The sequence below is a fragment of the Hippocampus zosterae genome, chromosome 8 (genome assembly GCF_025434085.1).
Source record: "Hippocampus zosterae strain Florida chromosome 8, ASM2543408v3, whole genome shotgun sequence".
Classification (NCBI taxonomy): Eukaryota; Metazoa; Chordata; class Actinopteri; order Syngnathiformes; family Syngnathidae; genus Hippocampus; species Hippocampus zosterae.
In genome coordinates this window covers 3,465,683-3,485,648 of record NC_067458.1, presented here as the reverse complement: position 1 = coordinate 3,485,648, position 19,966 = coordinate 3,465,683, and the positions used below count along the sequence as shown (strand labels likewise).

The window sequence follows — 19,966 nt, the reverse complement described above, 5'->3', positions numbered from 1 at the left end:
GGCGGGGGGTTGCAATATATGTAGACAAAGCACTTGAATGCAGTAAAATCGAGAGATTGACAAACACAATAGAAAACCTAATGGAATGTCTAACCATTGAAATACATCATAAAAAAGCATCAAATATCATCATAAGTTGCATCTATAGGACACCAGGATCATGTATTGACACATTCAATAAAAAACTAACAGATATGCTCAGTTACTACAACGATAAGAAAACACGAATATGTGGTGACTTTAACATTGATTTATTAAACCCAAATGGACACAAAAAAACAACTGACTTCATAAATACTATGTACAGCAAGAGCTTTTTTCCCAGTAATCCTGAAACCGAGCAGAATAACAGTTGACATGGCCACATTAATAGATAACATATTTATAAATAAGATTGATCATAAAATGGAAAGTGGACTTCTCATTAATGACAGAAGTGACCACCTACCTGTCTCTGCAGTTTTGTATAATTATTTTGATAGAAAAGCTAAGTGAACAACTCACATAACAGAAATAAGACTAAGAACTCAACGCGCCATCGATGCCTTTAAGCAAGACCAAGAAAAACAAAACTGGACCGAGGTCTACTCAAACGACGACCCAAATACAGCGTTTGAAGTATTTCAGTCTACCATAATCTCCTTATATGATAAAGATTTTCCATTAACTAACGTGTCCAAAAAGTATAAAGACCCAAGTAAGCCATGGATAACGAAGGGCATAGAAAACGCATGTAAAAAGAAAAACAATGTATCCAAATTGTTTTTAAAATTGAGAACTGAAGAAGCAGAAAAAAATATAAGACCTATAAAAATAAAGTAAATATTATATGAACCAGTAAAAGAGATCATTTTCATGCACTATTAGAGCAGAATAAAAGTAACACACAAGAAATATGGAAAATACTTAACCAAGTAATCAGAAATAGTCCTAAGAAAATGGATTATCCAGAGTATTTTATCAAGGGCAAAAATACTATTTTGGAAAAAACTGCAGAAATAGCAACTGAATTTAATGAGTATTTTGTCAACATCGGCAGTAACCTCATTCCTGATCAAAAAAACTTGTTTGAAATAGATAGATACGTAGAAAAAAACTCCTCCACGATGTTCCGTACTGCTGTAAAACAAGAAGTATCAAATATTATAAAAACTTTTAAAAATAAAAAGTCAACTGATTGCTTTAATATTGATAAGACAAAATAAAGAAGATTATAGAATATGTAGTGCGACCTTTCACGCACATATACAACCTGTCATTCAAAGCTGGTATCTCTCCATCCAAAATGAAAATTGCTAAAGTTATTCCAATCTATAAAAGTGGAGAAAGACATCTGTTTACAAATCATAGACCAATATCACTACTACCACAATTTTCAAAAATATTAGAATTTTTTTTTCTCGCAGAGTTGATAGCTTTATACAAAAGCATGCGCTGTTAAGTGAGAATCAATATGGCTTCAGGGAAAAACGGACCACCTCAATGGCAGTTATGGAGTTTGTGGAAGCAATAGCCACTAATATAGACAACAAATAATTTACTGTTGGGGTTTTCCTTGATCTAAAAAAAGCTTTGACACAACAGATCACAGTATATTATTGAAAAAAACTAGAAAGATATGGCATTAGAGGTGTAGCTTATAAATGGATAAAAAGTTATTTAGAAAACAGATATCAGTACGTGCATCTCAACAATAAAAAAACGAATCAACTAAAAATCACTCACGGAGTTCCTCAGGGGTCAGTGCTTGGTCCAAAACTATTCATTTTATATATAAATGATATCTGCAAGGTCTCAAAACAATTTAAATGTGTCCTATTTGCTGATGATACAACTTTCTACTGTTCTGGAATAAATCTGAAACAGCTCCTGACAACCGTAGAAAACGAATTAAACAAATTAAAAAACTGGTTCGACAGAAATAAATTGTCTCTTAACCTGAAAAAATCGAAGTTAATTGTTTTTGGCACAAGACCAATCAAACACCAAGCTAAAATTATGGTAAACTCAATTGAGATAGAAAGAGCATATGAAACCAAGTTTCTCGGATTAGTAATACACTCAAAACTATGCTGGAAGCCACATATCGATAACGTAAAAAGAAAAATAGCCAAAACAGTAGGGATCCTCTACAAAACCAAGGAAGTGCTAAATAAGAGATCTTTCTACACATTATACACTTCATTATTATTACCATATATGACCTGCTGTGTGGAAATATGGGAAAATGCCTGCAAAACAAACACACTCCCTATTCTAAAACTACAAAAAAAAAGCAATTTTAATTATTAATAGATCAAAATATACGGAACCCACAAATCCACTATTTATCAAATTAAATATGATGAAATTTTATGACCTGGTTGACTTTAAAATCGTCCAATTAATGTACAAAGCGCACAATAACCTGTTCTTCCAAAACATTCAAATGTCTTTTGAAATTCGAGAAAGCAGCTATGATTTAAGAGGTACCAACTTATTCAAAAAAACTCAAAAAGAGAACAAACATCAAGCAAAGAAGTGTATCTAACAAAGGTGTTAATCTGTGGAATAATCTCGAAACGGACCTGAAAATGAGTAAATCGCTTGCTGAGTTCAAAAACAAATTTAAAAAAATAGTACAACCTACATCAATCAGAGTTAAAATGATAAATTCTAAACATTAATTATCATGATAAATCAGAACTAAGTTGATAAATAGAGAAAGGTATTGAAATATCCATTATGAATACAAGAGAAAATTTACACAAGAGTGCCAGAGTGTGGATGTATATAATCCCGATACAAACCAAAAGTTGTAAAAATATCACGGTTAAGGGTAAAGTACGAGCCTTAATGGAGACTTCTTTCTTCTTACTTTTTTTCTTTTCTGATTGATATAAAAATGATTTATTAGATATAAACACATAACGGGATAAGTATAACAGGACCAGAGAAGTTTTTTACTTCTTCCTGCTCACTTGAACATAATAACTGTGTTGAATGAAGACTGATTTCTTTCTTTTTACTATTATATCTACCTTATTTTCTGTCAAATTATTACTGTATATGTTTTATGTTCAATAAACAAACAAACAAACAAAAAAGATGTGAAGCAGGCGTGGATGGGGGCTGGAGTGGAATGGCTGTGAGATGATGACAGTGAGTATGTGCGAAAACAATCAAGCGGAAAAAAACACCGTAAAACACAAACGTTTATGGGAGAGCAGCGGCAGCCAAAACGCGCCAGCGTTCACTGAACCCGGAAGCCAGATTACTGGCATCAAACATGAAATTGTGTCTGCTTTGTCTTGCAACCCACAAAGGTTGCTCTATTTTAGACCATAGCTGATCTCTTTTCTCATCAGTCACAGGTGAAGCTTGCACAGTTGCTCGCGATGGTGTTAGATGTATAGTCTGTAAATTCTCGATGCATGTGGCTTGGTGTAATTTTACCCTGTCGTCAGAGGTTACAAAATCGACACCCACAAAAGAAAAATTATCATGAGCTTCACGACCAACATTTAATTTCTCTTTGACATGCACCATGACAGTCGGTTCAAACATATGAGACCCATCCCAAATGAAATCATCAACATGACAAGCAGGAACCCCAGTTAAATTTTTTTCACTGTCCAACAAGTAGAAAACTGACGGGTCAACCTTGGATATAGTACCTCCCGTACCGATCATTATATCCTTCACTCTGTTGTATCAATAGAGATGCAACTGCTAGACCTGTGGTCCTCAACTAGAAATGCTGTCGGTCCACTTTTTTTTTTTTTTTTAAATAAGACCAAGGTCCGGTCCCATGCACGGTGGTCATGAGGAGCAGGGCCATATGCCCATTTAGTATGGTCAAGCTTATACAAATCAACACTCCTCACAACCAACCAATAATGGGGTGCATGAAAATAACAACTATTCACTTTGCCAGTACACAGCAAATAATGAGAGGTATTGTGTTAAGGCAGAGGAACTCTTTTATTTTGTTAAGTTGTGCCTGCTTAATAATATAAATAGCCCTTTTAGGGAAATAAGACATTTTTTACTTTAACTTTGTTAAACAGCAGTTGTCTTTTTTCCCTTAATTTAACAAAAGCAAAACAAAATACTCATTTTACCAAAATAAATACTCAAACCAAAAATATTATTTTCATTTGTACAATTCCCCTTTTCACATCCCCTCTGAAATCATTGAAAAATATATCAGAAGAGGAGTTAAGAACCATTTTAAATACTGACACAAGGGAGCACGGGAATGTGCAGTGCTGTTCTTCCACTAATTCATTAGGATGTTCATTTAACATGTTGCGGTGTTCTGCTGTTAAACAGCTGCAAAGATCCCCGGGTAGACGGGAGCAAAACTGCACACAATCGAAACGTCCCGCGATGTGTGTGGCTCTCCTGTGCTGAAGCTGTGAGCACCCTGTGGCGTCTAGCATGCGTCTGTTTCCTGACACAATCATCCATTTTGAATGCGTGACGCTGATGTATGGGCACACCTTAAGTTCAGAGGAGCCAATCAGCGCATCGGTATCGCCGACATGCCCCCAGTCTCCAGTTCGTCAAACATAGTACACACACAGAGTCGCGCTGCTGCGTCCTCTGCAATACATCTGTTCGTGCACGCAAATAATACAACGGATAATTTTAACAAACGATTGCGGTAATGCGCAGATTATAGTCCCAAAATAGAAAATGTATAACGTAAAAATCACTTTATAATTTATTATTTTATACAATTTGCCGAGGGCCCGGACAGAGGAGGCCCGGACAGAGGAGGTCGGCGGTCCGGACAGAGGAGGTCTGCGGTCCGGTCGTGGATTGCGGTCCGCCAGTTGAGGAAGAGGGTGCTAGACCATCCACACTTTTTTAAGTGGGGGGAGGTTTGACAAAAATGACTCTGGATAGTTCAATGACCTGCAGGAATGCTGATTTTATGTCCATTGTTTTTGACAAATCACTGCTCCATATATATCCTCACTTCTGAAGTCCGATACATTTTGATCCACCTGAATTTGAAGATTCTCTAAGTGTGACACATCTGCGGATATGCTGGTGCCAGCCACTCCAACAGGCTCAAGAAGTTCCAAATTGTACCAATTGTTTATATTTTCCGGTTGCTTTCCCTGCACGTCCTAAAACCTTTGCCGTTTGTTGAAGACTTGTTTCTGTGGTTTTGAATGTTACAATTTGACCAGTCTTCAACTTGGTATTTCTGTCATGCTCTTGTCCTTCAGCCCTTGTGTCTGCCACAGCTGGCAATGGATCATTCTCTGTGGACTCAGCATGAGGCCCTTCTTCTTCCAACACCAACTCCTCAGTGTTACACCGTTGCTTGCTGTCGGTCTCTTTATCACAGGTTGTCTGTGGGTCAACATCATGTTCCTGAGTAACCTTTAGTCTGAGGTGATGAACTCTAATGCAGGTGCCTCCATGTCGAACAAAAACAACGACACCATCTTGTCCAATGACTACCCCTGGCTCTTTCCATACTGTACAGTCCAACTGCTTGTAGTAAACCTTGTCACCCAGTTCATACTTCTCATCTGTGTGACACAGCCGTTTCTTGAGTGCTCTCTGTATTCTCTCTGAATATTCCGCTTCAGTAAAGGCCTTTCTCGCTGCATGCAAAGCTGAAATATGCTTTGGAACCCATTCGCTTTTCGTGGTGCCTTCCTCAGCAGGTGCTTTGTCAATTAACACAGAAGGTAAGTTGGGGTTCTCTCCGAATACCAGTTGATGTGTACTGTAGCCATGGAAACTTTGCATGCAGTTCTTTGCCATTAGAGCCCAATCCATAGCTGTGCTCCAGTCGCATTCCAGTGCTTGGTTTTACTTTCATTATAATCTCAGTTATTGTTTGATTGTGTCGTTCTAACAGCCCATTACTCCAAGGACTGTAGGCAGCTGTTGTCTTTACTTCCATGTTGAAATTCTCAGCCATGTCTCTCACTTCTTCATTTTTGAACTCCCCACCATTGTCACTGAACAGTCTTTCAGGGGGGCTGTGCACACTGATCCAGTCATGAATAAAATGCTTCACTGATGTAAGTGATAAGCCAACAGCAGGTTTTGGTTTGACACGGCAATATTTCTTACATACCTCACATTGATTTACGACCCACTGTAGCAGGTTGACACAGCCAGTGTCCTTGTTGCCAGAACTACTTAAGAGTCTTTGCAGCTTGTCAGCAGAGGCATGTCCAAATTGTTTGTGGAGTTTCACTAAAACTCCTATCTTTTCATTGGTTTTCATTTCATCTGTGATTGTCAGTATCTCCTCTTCAGTAGCTGATATTGGCTCCATGTTGTCATTGATATCATCACAGTCCAAAATGCTACCACAGTAATGTCCAGAGCTAGTAAAGTCCAGTTTAACAGGCTGCTTGAACATTACTGCACTGTCACGCTCCACGTCCAAAACAGTTCATCACTGAAAATGATGCACTGAAAAGCATCTCTTTTCAGTGATGCTTTACTTAAAAGCAGTGGAATAATAGATACAACTTCAGTTTCTATGTTACACTTTGTGTGCCCAATTTTAGCCGGTATCTTCACACTTTTCACCGAATAGACCACTTTTCCATTTCCAAACTTAAATGGTCTGTGACTTGGCTTTTATGTCCTTCTCATCGTATTTGCACTGTTCTTTCCCAACACTGTACGATCGTGTTCAAGCCACGATTGTCCACACACGGTTCTAGTGCAAGCAATGTCTATTATAGCGGTGCCAAAATATTCTGTGTAACATTACACTCATCAATTTCCGTTTTATCATCCTCCGTTATTTTTACATTCTCACTTTTGTGTGAGCAGTCTTTTGCCCAATGAAACGTGCCTAGGCATACTGCACATTTCAATCGCCGTCCATACTTGTCAAGCGGATTTGTGCCGATCTGCGGGTTTTCTGTCAAGGGTTTTTTTGCCAGTCACCGCTTTTTTTCTTCGCTGCTCCCTAGCATACACCGTTTCCTGTTTGATGCCCTCCGTCCCCGCACTCGTGCTCGCGTCAAATATCCGCTTCAGCGCTGACTTCATATTAGCAAATGTTAAGTCACTGCATGCTGTTAAAGCCGGTTGTCTCTGTGTCGTATCCAGGCACACCGTATCCAACAGCTTGAAAGCTAAAACAGCGTCGGACAGCTCCATTTTGTATTTCCGCATACGTGAATATCACTGTCCAAATTCAATAATATTGTCCGCCATGGACCCGTTCACGTCTTTCACAATCCGGTCAAAATTGGAGTAAGCCTCATATGTTGTCCTTTTCTTCTTTCAGGAACAATCCATCAAGTTTGCCGAATAAAATGTCCATTCCCGTGTCCTGATTTAAGTCATCAGCGGGAATTTCCATCGCTGTCTCTCGAGCCCTACCTGAACGCCGCAAAGCCACCGCAACGGCTTGCTTTTTCTTCTCCAAGTCGGTGACTCTTGTCCAAATTCCGACTTCATTTTTCCAGCTCTCGTAGGGTTTTCCTTCTTCAAAAGGTGGTGGGATTCTGTAGTTGTTACCATCCTTTGCTACCAGTGTTAATCCGAATAACAACTCCACCTGCATGATGGTTGTAGAACTCTTTATTTTGCGACCGCTCACCTTAACCAACAGAAGGATCATCCCCCCACACTCCACAAAACACGTGCTATGTACCCCCTTCCTCAAGGCAACACTGCCCTAGGATTCTAATATTGTAAAGGTTATTACTAAAAATAAAACAACACATACTGGCCAGTGTGTACTGTCATTTAGTGATGGGCAAAAAGACACAGGGCAGCTTCACTGCTTGTGACGAGTAAAAGTGGGCATGGAAAATTAAGTCTCATTTCGAGGCTCGTGTCGAGTGGTCAGAGAGAGAGAGAGTGAGAGAGAGAGAGAGAGAGAGAGAGAGAGAGAGAGAGAAAGGAAGACAGAAAGAGCGAGAGGGAGTTTACTTAACCAGTCAACAACAAAAAATGCTTCTTCAGATAAAATTTAAAAGTTTACACTCATATCCATCCACTTACAAAATAGTTCTAAGGCTCCAATGATTTGTAAGCTCTCACCTCGTGGTGTGTCACAGACCACGTTCTCAACACGTACAAGGTAGTAAACAATGTTGGGATAAGACATATTTAACCAAATATTTTCCGCTGAAAAATGAGTTTCGCACAGTGTGAATGGGTCGATTTCTCCACACAGAATAATTTTCTGCCAGGACTGCGGTTGGAGATCAACTGGGAGGCTGTCAACATACTTTGAAAATGCCAAAATCAAACAAGTTGATGATCACTCTTCACAGCTGTGTTTGCGTGTGCAGTGTATTTGTAAGCAGCCAAGACGATTGCAGTTTTAAAAAAAATAATAATAAAAAATAAAAACAGAGCAACCACTGACTTTTCTACCATATTCTACAGCAGGCATGTCCAAAGTCCGGCCCGCGGGCCAAATCCTGCCCGTGGTCGAATTTCATCCGGCCCTCGGCCCCTGTCATAAAATCAGTGCCGTCTGGCCCGCAGGTTGGGCGCAATGGAACACGTGTTGCATTGACTGAGGTCTCGTAGACTGGTGAGTGATGTTTCACAGAGTACTGCTTCCCTCTAGTGGCTAAATGAGTAATAGCATTCACTAAATGAGTAATAGCCTTTAGACACCAGAGGGCATCACTCACGAGTTAACAAGACATCACTCCGTGTTTATATTGACTGATATGTCATATTTCAAATGATCCTTGCAGTTGTGGATATGTGTATTGCTTGTTCATTTCCCTGTTGTTCGAGTCAAAGGTTTTGTGACTATTGAAAAGTCATGGTGATACATCTTATGTTTCAAATCAATCAATTTGCACTCAGGAGACTACTGTTTAAGAAAAAGTCAAGTGAATAAGCAGTTGCATGTGATATACCTGTTTCTGAAACAGACTGGCTTACTAAAATTTGTTGAACAATATTGTTGTTCAATGTAAAGAATGTCAGCCAAGGTCGGCCCCCCGACATTTTACCACATAAAATCTGGCCCCCTTGGCAAAAAGTTTGGACACCCCTGTTCTACAGCATGTTCAGATATTCATTTGAAATTCTACATCCAAAGACAATACAAAGGAAAAGTAAATATTACAATTACTTATATTTGTGATCATGTTGCCAAATGAAATGTCTCCAACGAATATTTAAACAAGCTTGATTTGCATACAGTACAATAGAAGACAGAAAATTCACCTGTGTCATGGTGTTGTTCCAGATCTTCGTGACCACAGCATTATTCCCGTAATGCTTCAATAAAGCAGGGCTAGCCCATGCTTTGAGGATCCCCTCGGCCTGTAGACAAGTGAGACAGGTAAACAGATGGAAATTGGTAGTTGTCTCATGTAGTTATACCACACCAGATAAGACCCAAAGTATAGGTTGTGCCCCTGAGACGATCCAACACATAACTGCAGGGTGTAAGATGCTGGCAGGGAAAGCCTACATGGAACGCCATAACCTGGTGGCTGGCATAGTCTACCGAAACATCTGTGCGGAGTATGGACTGGAAACCCCAAGGTCAAAATGGGAAACACCTCCGAAGGTGGTGGAGAATGACAGAGCGAAGATCCTGTGGGACTTCCAGATCCAGACTGACAAGATGGTAATGGCGAACCAACCAGATATCGTGATCATAGATAAAGGGCAGAGGAAAGCCGTTGTAGTGGATGTAGCGGTCCCAAGTGATGGAAACATCAGAAAGAAGGAACACGAGAAACTCGAGAAATACCAAGGACTCAGAGAGGAGCTGGAGAGAACCTGGAAGGTAAAGGTGACAGTCGTGCCTGTGGTGGTCGGAGCACTCGGGGCAGTGACCCCCAAACTAGATGAGTGGTTGCAACAGATCCCGGGAACAACATCGGACATCTCAGTCCAGAAATGTGCAGTGCTGGGAACAGCAAGGATACTGCGCAGAAGCCTCAAGCTTCCTGGCCTCCGGTAGAGGACCCGAGCTGAATGAGGGACGGACACCACCCGAGGGGGGGTGAGATGAGGATTTTTGTTAATAATATATATAAATATATATATATATTTATTTATATGTCTATCTATCTATCTATCTATCTATCTATCTATCTATCTATCTATCTATCTATCTATCTATCTATCTATCTATCTATCTATCTATCTAATATGGATACATAGATATAGATAGATATATATTTCTGTCTTTATACATTATATATATATATATATATATATATATATATATATATATATATATATATATATATATATATATATATATATATATATATATATATATATATATATATATATATATATAAAAGCGGCTGGATAGCTCAGTTGGTAAGGCATTGGTTTGGCATACGGGCCCAATTTTGGGACTGTTGACTTAAGATAAGGAAACAGGGGGCCCAAGTATACAGGATGGGATGTACAAGGGCCACTGGGAATAAACGGTATCACCTCTGTCTTCTTTTAATTGAATTTCAAGATATTTTGTGCCATCCAGGTTTTAATTTCTTCTAGGCAGGATAGAAGTTGCCTTAATGAGAAGGCATCTTTTTTGCTCAGTGGGACATAGATCTGGCAGTCATCTGCATAGCATTTTTCCTAAAGATGGAACCCAATGGGAGCAGATACAGCGAGAACAGCAGAGGCCCCAGAATTGAGCCCTGTGGAACACCACATGACAGGGGAGCACACACACACACACACACACACACACACACACACACACATATATTGAGCGGCTTGGTAGCTCAGTTGGTAAGGCATCGGTTTGGCAAGCGGGAGACGGTGGTTCGAATCCCGCTTGGGGCAAAAATGAGCACATAACACCATCCAGTGTGGGTCCTTGGGCAAGATCCTTCACGCTAATGCCTACCTCATACAATGTTGAGAGACAATAAAACGAATGACATGCCGGCTCAGACGTCGCCCGGCCAAACAAGGTCTGCGTCAGGTGCTGGGGAACCAGAGCACCTTGATGAAAAATGGGCTACTGGAACAAAGCGGAGATGGGCGAGAGGCGATAACATGGCTCTGTTGGAATGCTACTACTCAAGCAACCCTAGTCAGAGGGGTTACATGCAGAGAATGTGGGCTAAATGGTTACTTCGAAACCCACAGTCACGGTTGACCGCGAAACAACTAGTAGCTCAGTGTTCCAACATCCACAAACGGCAACTGCTGTCACAACTTGAGATTGATGAGGTACAACGCAGGTTCCATGGTGAAGGGCCCCAGGCTGCCAGATCAGAGGAGGAGGTCATACAAGAGATTGGGAGGCAAGCCCCAATGAATGCAGATGATGAGATTGGGTGGCCAGCCCCAATGAATGAAATGCTGAGCGAGGCAGCAACTTACCTGAAAGCTAAGATCATGGTGAGAATGAAAGCTGGGCAACCTAGAAACCGATTACAACGGCTATGTGAAGTACCATCTGAAAGTCTCATAGAAAGTGTGAATGCAGCACTGAGGGCGATCCCTACCGTAACGATCACAGAAACCAATGAGCTGATATACGCTTCAGCATCAGTGATCCTGGAGACTCTCGGCTATAAGTGCAACCATGGAAGCCATGAGATACATTACCCAAGATGGAAAGGACGGTTGGAGGCTAAGATCAAGGCGGCCCGGAAAGATGTGAGTCAATTGACGGAGGCCCAGAGAGCTGTGATGAAAAGGCCGATACCCGAGAGGTACATCCAGATGACCATTCCTGAAGCACTCGAAACTGCCAAACAAAGGCTCCAAGCCTAAAGCGGTACACGAAAGAGAATGAGGCCAGACGAATAAACAGGCTGTTCGCAACACAACCTGCGAAAGTGTACGCTCAGTGGCAGGGTCCTAACAACAGAGCTGACCCACCAAGACTGGAAACTGAAAGGTACTGGAAAGGCATATGGGAGAAGGAGGTTGCACATAACAGCAGTGCACAATGGCTGGTGACCCTGAGAGAGGAGCACAGCAACCTCCCTGAACAGAACCCGGTTACCATAACAGTGGCAGACAGGAAAGAGTCTCAGATATGAAGAACTGGACAGCACCAGGCCCGGACATGGTCCACACTTACTGGCTAAAGAAACTCACAGCACTCCATGAGCGCCTAGCAGTACAAATGAACCAGCTGCTGAGGGATGGGACTCACCCAGAATGGCTAACCGAAGGGCGAACGATCCTGATCATGAAGGATCCCTCGAAGGGTGCAGCGCCATCCAACTATCGGCCAATAACCAATAACTTGCGGCTAAGATAAGTGGACACATGGATCAATACATGAACGAAGCACAGAAGGGCATTGGTAGAGATACCAGAGGAGCCAAACATCAGCTCCTAGTTGACAGAACAGTCGCACAAGACTGCAGGTCCCGACGTACCAACCTGTGCACAGCTTGGATTGATTACAAGAAAGCCTATGACTCGATGCCACATACATGGATCACTGAATGCTTGGAGTTGTATAAGGTGAACAGGACCCTAAGAGCCTTCGTTGCGAACTCAATGAGGATGTGGAAAACCACACTTGAAGCCAATGGCAAGCCACTTACCCAAGTGTCCATCAAATGTGGCATATACCAAGGTGATGCACTCTCCCCACTGCTGTTCTGCATAGGACTGAACCCCCTAAGCCAAGTAATCACCAAGACAGGCTATGGATACCGCCTCAGAAATGGAGCTACAATCAGTCACCTCCTCTACATGGATGACATAAAGCTGTATGTTAAGAGCGAAAGGGACATAGATTCCCTGATCCACACAACCAGGGTCTACAGCACCGACATCGGGATGTCATTCGGGCTTGAGAAATGTAGTCGGATGGTGACTAAGAGAGGAAAGGTAGTCCGCACTGAAGGGGTCTCACTCCCTGAAGGAACAATAGCAGACATTGAGGACAGCTACAGTACCTTGGTATACCACAAGCCAATGGCAACCTCGAATTGGCAACAAGGAAAGCGGCTACGGCCAAATACCTCCAGCGAGTGAGGCAAGTCCTAAGAAGCCAGCTCAATGACAAGAATAAGACCCGGGCAATAAACAGCTATGCCCTGCCAGTGATCAGATACCCTGCAGGAATAATAAGGTGGCCAAAGGAAGAGATTCAGACCACGGACGTTAAGACCCGAAAGCTCCTAACCATGCATGGAGGGTTCCATCCCAAATCCAGCACCCTGAGACTGTACGCAAGCCGAAAGGACTAGTGAGTGTGAGAGCCACTGTCCAGGATGAAACATCCAAGCTCCATGAATACATCAAGGAGAAGGCTCCAACGGATGACGTACTCAGAGAATGTCTCAGACAATGGGGAACAGAAGATGAGGCGCTGGAAGAGGGACCATCATGGGAGGACAAGCCCCTACACGGGATGAACCACCGGACCATAACTGAAGTGGCTGATCTCAAGAAGTCCTATCAGTGGCTAGAGAGGGCTGGCCTGAAGGACAGCACAGAGGCACTCATCCTGGCTGCTCAGGAGCACGCCTTGAGCACCAGAGCCATCGAGGCCCAGATATACCACACCAGACAAGACCCAAGGTGTAGGTTGTGCAAAGAGGCACCTGAGACGATCCAACACATAACTGCAGGGTGTAAGATGCTGGCAGGGAAAGCCTACATGGAACGCCATAACCTGGTGGCTGGCATAGTCTACCGAAACATCCGTGCGGAGTATGGACTGGAAACCCCAAGGTCAAAATGGGAAACACCTCCGAAGGTGGTGGAGAATGACAGAGCGAAGATCCTGTGGCACTTCCAGATCCAGACTGACAAGATGGTAATGGCGAACCAACCAGATATCGTGATCATAGATAAAGGGCAGAGGAAAGCCGTTGTAGTGGATGTAGCGGTCCCAAGTGAATGAAACATCAGGAAGAAGGAACATGAGAAACTCGAGAAATACCAAGGGCTCAGAGAGGAGCTGGAGAGAGCCTGGAAGGTAAAGGTGACAGTCATGCCTGTAGTGGTCGGAGCACTCGGGGCAGTGACCCCCAAACTAGATCAGTGGTTGCAACAGATCCCGGGAACAACATCGGACATCTCAGTCCAGAAATGTGCAGTGCTGGGAACAGCAAGGATACTGCGCAGAAGCCTCAAGCTTCCTGGCCTCTGGTAGAGGACCCGAGCTGAATGAGGGACGGACACCACCCGAGGGGTGAGATTTGTTTTTTTTTTTATATATATATATACATGGCGAGAGAGAGAGAGAGAGATAGAGAGAGAGAGAGAGAGAGAGAGAGAGAGAGAGAGAGAGAGAGAGAGAGAGAGAGAGAGAGAGAGAGAGAGAGAGAGAGAGAGAGAGAGAGAGAGAGAGAGAGAGAGAGAGAGAGAGAGAGAGAGAGAGAGAGAGAGAGAGAGAGAGAGCATTAATTACCTGTGTGGCTTGTACTCAAATGATATCCTGAAATTTCTTATAAAATGTCAGCTTCATTGAAAGTATTTTGAGGTTGATTGCTCATCGGATTTGCTCCCATTTTTCATGAGCTACACTCAAAGATTAAAATGTTCCTTTGTCAAGATAATCCATCCCAATCTCACTGATGTGGCAGATTAAGATGCTGATTGGACAGCATGATTATTGCACAGGAGTGTCTCAGGCTGGCCATAATGAAACACCACTCTCAAATGCGCAGTTTTATCATACAGCACAAAAAAAAAATCAAAGACAAGAACAAACAAAACAAAACAAATACGTGTTCCTGTAAAAGGTTTTAATTTATGGAAACAATTATGAAATCTAATAAAAATTGGTGAATGTTTGTGTGCAAAAAGGGGTTAAAAAATATAGTGCTACAAAAATATACTTGGATACACTTTTCATATTTCATGCAAAAATATGACTATCGCACGTTTCATTTTAAAATGCATTTCCTGGCACTGCAGATTCCTGTTCCTTTCCAGAACCATTGGTGAAATGCAGATGAAAAAAAACTTTGAATGAAAATAATGATTAAAAAAGATTGATCGCAAGTCTCAAATGCAGGCTGTTGACCACAAACACATTCCGGTGATGCATGTCATGTGCCACCGTAGCTTAAATGATGACGACTGGTTAGCATGTTTGATTCACAATGCAGAGGTCGTGTGTTTAATTCCGGGTCCTGGCCTTCCTGTGTGGGGTTTGCATTTTCTCCCCGTGCCTGTGTGGGTTCTCTCCCGGTACTCCAGTTACTTCCGCATTTCCCAGAAACATTTTTTATTGTATTTTGCTGCTATTATTAGACATATAATTAACACAAAGACAAATTAACTCTAACTAAAACTAACTAAATAAGTGCACTCGCACTCGCACCCATTCTGCTCCAAGTTAGATTCTCGTCCTTGCATCCTGGGACTTTGATTCATCACCCTGAATGGAAGAAAAATCACCTTTTATTTTCTTTATTCGAATCTCACTCCTCGCCAACCTGTTTTCATGAAGCTAATTTTGGAATCCTTGTAATTTTTATATGTTGTTGTGGGGGTGTGTTGTGTGGGGGTGCACTATTGTAAATCCGATATCTTGCATATAAAATGCTTTAGCTTCAATATTTTAAAGTAAGAAATTGCTAAAAGTGAAAGACAGCACACACAGCCCCAAGCAATCCTGGAGTCATTAAGCAATCGAATGTGATGATGCAGACATAAAGCTGGTAATTCAATAATGGTGGACAATTTACACTGCGATAAAATACAGAGAGTGGGATGAGAAGGCAAAGCAGTAAGAGTCAAACAGTAAGAGTCAATGGAAATGGATGAAGAAGGCGTGGCAGCAAAACAGTAGTGAGAAGTAGTGAGATGGTCAAGTGTTGAACTTACAAATGAAGAATAAGACAAAGCTACAACTGCAGCTGCCAGTTCAGCAATGAAAATGATGATAATCATGGAGAAGAACTGCAAAAGAAGAGAAGACAATAATTATTTTCGTGTCAAAGTCACCTGATTGTTTCACCTGGGTGCCGGAAGAGTTGTTCGTTGTCATTTGTTATTCTCTTGCAATGCTGCTGCTGTATAAGATAAGATAACCTTTATTTGTCCCACACTGGGGAAATTTGCCATCTCCAGTAGCAAAATGGGGTGTGTGGGGAGGGGTGGGGGCGGGGGGGGGGGGAGTGGAACAAAGTGTTTCATTGCACAAAATAAATGTTTCAGAAAAGAACTGTACACAGTTCAATATAAGTGCAATATAAAATATAGCATGAGCAATATATTTGTAGAATAAATATAATAAATTAGCAATAGCATAGAAAACACCACCCGATGACAAAAACTCTGACTCTACTGAAGCGGGAAATTCTCATACCAAAAACATGGACTTTCAGCCCTTTGATGATACTGACCACAAGCCATTCGACCCCGAGAACAACCTGGACCTGGACAATAACTTCTTCAAGACCGACCGACCGCGAGGGACCCAGCAACGACCGACCGCAAAGGAGCCAGCGACGACCGTGAGGGAGCCGGAAGACAACCAATCAGCGACCGCGAGGGAGCCAGCGACGACCGCGAGGGAGCCGGGAGACATCCAGCCAGCCAGCGAGAGCTGAGGGAGCCGGGAGACATCTAGTCAGCGAGCAAAATTTGCAGGTGTTATAAATAGAAGAGAGGCAGCTAGGCAGCTAGCCAGTGAGCGTGAGGCTAGTCTGTGATGACCGCAAGGGAGCCAGCGACCGCGAGGGAGCCGGGAGACATCCAGCTAGCAAATTTTCAGCTAGCTATTTTACTTTCCTTACTTTCTGTCAATGTATTATTATACATGTTTTTATGTTCAATGAACAATAAACAATAAACAATAAACAAACAAACAAACTAAAATACAGTGTAAGGTGGCTGTGCTATTTACAATGGTTACAGGTTTTCAAATATGTTTATTCAGCAGCATGACAGCATTCGGTAGGAATGAGCGGCGGTATCTCTCCTTCTTGCAATGTGGTTGTACAGTAAATATTTCCATCCCCGGAATTCTATGGAAAGGAAATCCTTCACCCAGAATGAAAACCTTTGCATTAACATTTTGACTACGATATTACGTGTTACCGGAACTTGCGTAAGCGGAAATTCACTACCCGTAAGCTTAAATACACGCAACACCCACCCGATGTGACGGAAAAGACACAACGCTGAAAACAGTTTTCACTTCGCGTTTTTCGATCATCACATTCTAAACGACGACGTGTAAGTGAGTTTTTATTGCTGTGCGTTTTACTGTAATTGTGAATGATTTTAACTTTATTCACTTACATCCTGGAGAACGCGGCACTAGCTAAAAAGCAGCACCTACTCGACATGACCGAAGAAACGTGTTTTTTCCCTGCTCGCCACTTAGTCTTTGTACTGTCTGCGTCTAACTATTTCCTAGCCTCCTACCGTGTTTTCATCCGAAGAACTAACCATGGAATTAGTTGGCTGGTCTCTCGATGTAATCGACAAAATTTTTTGGACACAAAGACCGGGCAGTGGGGGGCCTGCTTGCCCTCCGGGGACAATTGCTGCCAGATACGCCCTTGATCCATGGAGAAAGTGGGGACCGGTGTGCCTGACAGTACTGTCCGTGGAGGATGTGGAAGACATCTACATCATTGGCCTTTTGATAACAGGTATGCTGCTGTTTGGTGTTGGCAGCTTGCTGTTCTATCGCAAAATTCAACCGACGGGAGAAGCTCTATTGGAAGTGAAGAAGCTGCCGGTCACTCTGGATAGCTTGGCGCGAATGTCCAACACTCAGACTCAAGCGGTGACTGAGCGCAACCGCAATATTGTTGCGACTTTTCCGCCTTTGCGGTTTTTGGAGCGATCCGCGCGATTGAAAACACCATGGAGACGTTGGAATTCACGCTGCGAAAGAATTTTTCGGATCTGAATGATTTGCGCCAGTGAGAGATACAGACCAAGGACTCAAGGCTGTCTGGAATTGTTGGCGGCCGTCTTTCCAAAACAAACAACTCTATCTGGCCTTTCCCCTGGATGGAAATACGCATGGAGTCTAGGGCCCCCACCACCACCCGCCTCCTTCTCGGCCATGGACTGATAAGCCGGGACTGTCTTCATGATGAGCAGACCTCGACGAAGCAGCTGTGACCTGTACACGCATACACATACACGAATGGACAAGCACACGCGTATACACATCCTTGTTATCACCGTCTTTATCACTCCGGTTCTTTTTCCCCGTGACGTGGCTTGACACACGTGGCCGTGCAGCTGGTCAGGAGGCCGCGTCGCGGTCACCCCCCTCCCTTCCCATTCATCCTCTCCCTTATACATGTTATGTCTTGTGACTTGTTGTAACTGTCATATGCTTATTCATGTGCTAGGGTCTTTTTTTATCCTGGACTTAAATTATCCTTGGAAGAGGATAGTTCGAGCGTGTTTTTTTTTCCCTCTCCCTACCCAGCGTTTTTCCTTTCTGAATTCTGATTGTAATTTCCCCATTGCGGGACAAATAAAGGATATCTTAATCTTAATCTTACTTACGTCGTATAGATCATCGAAACGTAGAAGAACTGTAACGACTGGAGCGGAGCGAGTGAAATGCGTCCGCTTGAGCGAGGCTTGAAACAAAGTTAAAAATATCCAGCAAACACTTGGAGTCGGAAAGACGCAAATCTACGAAACTTTAAAAAACAGGGCATCGATTCAACTCCTGATGACAAGCCACCAATCCAGCAAGGAAGCAATGCAAATGGCAACAAAAATCCTTCAGAATGTACAAGAATTACCAGACATCGGTGATCAACGGGACAGTTACTTGCAACTAGCAAGAAAACTGTATGACAAGCAGGCAAACATTGTCATAAACCAAAGAATGCATCCAACAAAATAATCCAAAATACACATTTCGGACACCACCCGAGGGGTGAGATGAGGATTTATATATATATAATTACATTTAAATTAAATATAATTAAATATATAATTAAAATATAAATAAAAATATATTATATCATAAATAAAAATCCTCATCTCACCCCTTGGGTGGTGTCCATCCCTCATTCAGCTCGGGTCCTCTACCAGAGGCCAGGAAGCTTGAGGGTTCAGCGCAGTATCCTTGCTATATATTTTCTAGTACGGACTCGTGTTTGCGCTGTCCAATATATATATATATATATGTAGGGGTCCCCGGTAGTCCGGTGGTTAGCACGTCGGCTTCACAGTGCAGAGGTACCGGGTTCGATTCCAGCTCTGGCTTCCCTGTGTGGAGTTTGCATGTTCTCCCCGGGCCTGCGTGCCTTTTCTCCGGGTGCTCCGGTTTCCTCCCACATTCCAAAAACATGCGTGGCAGGCTGATTGAACAATCTAAATTGTCCCTAGGTGTGAGTGTGAGCGTGGATGGTTGTTCGTCTCTGTGTGCCCTGTGATTGGCTGGCAACTGATTCAGGGTGTCCCCCGCCTACTGCCCGGAGACAGCTGGGATAGGCTCCAGCACCCCCGCGACCCTAGTGAGGATCAAGCGGTTCGGAAGATGAATGAATGAATGAATGAGTCTCTGGCAGAAGGCGCTACCCAGTGCTGTCACGGCAGGCCTGTAGGGATGGGAAGGACTGTCCATCATAACTTTTAGTTCGGCGAGCATCCTCCTGTTGCCATCCTGTTTCAGAATGTCCAGGGAGCAGCCCAGGACAGAACTGGCCCTCCAGACCAGTCGCTCCTGTCTCTTTCTGTCCCGGGCCGAGATGCTGCCTGACCAGCAGACAATGCCATAATGGAGGGCCGAAGCCACCACCAAGTTATAGATGGTCTTAAGGAGTGACCCCTGAACTTCAAAAGACCTCAGTTTCCTAAGTTGGAAGAGTCAGCTCTGTCCCTTCCTAATCAGTGCGTCTGTGTTGGTTGACCAGTCCAGTTTATTGTTTAGGAGAACACCCAAATACTTGTAGGAGGTCACCCTCTCTATGTATGTACCCTGGATGTTCATCGGTGCTGGTGAGGACTGTTTCCTGCAAAAATCCACAACCAACTCCTTAGTTTTCCCGGGGTTGATCTGGAGGTGATTCTGCTGGCACCAGTCGACAAAGTCCTTCGTCAGTCTCTTGTCCTCCCG

The 19,966-nt window shown here is 42.9% G+C and overlaps 1 protein-coding gene across 1 annotated transcript in view; it reads right to left on the bottom strand.

Annotated features, from left to right (window-relative positions):
* Window positions 1-19,966, bottom strand: part of LOC127605713 (tetraspanin-1) — a 79,185-nt gene that overhangs the window by 42,281 nt on the left and 16,938 nt on the right. Inside the window, exons 3-4 of the mRNA XM_052073495.1 lie at window positions 15,745-15,819; window positions 9,178-9,276 (exon numbers count right to left, since the gene is read on the bottom strand). Coding sequence (XP_051929455.1) covers window positions 9,178-9,276; window positions 15,745-15,819 — 174 coding nt within the window. The remainder of the gene's footprint in view (window positions 1-9,177; window positions 9,277-15,744; window positions 15,820-19,966) is intronic.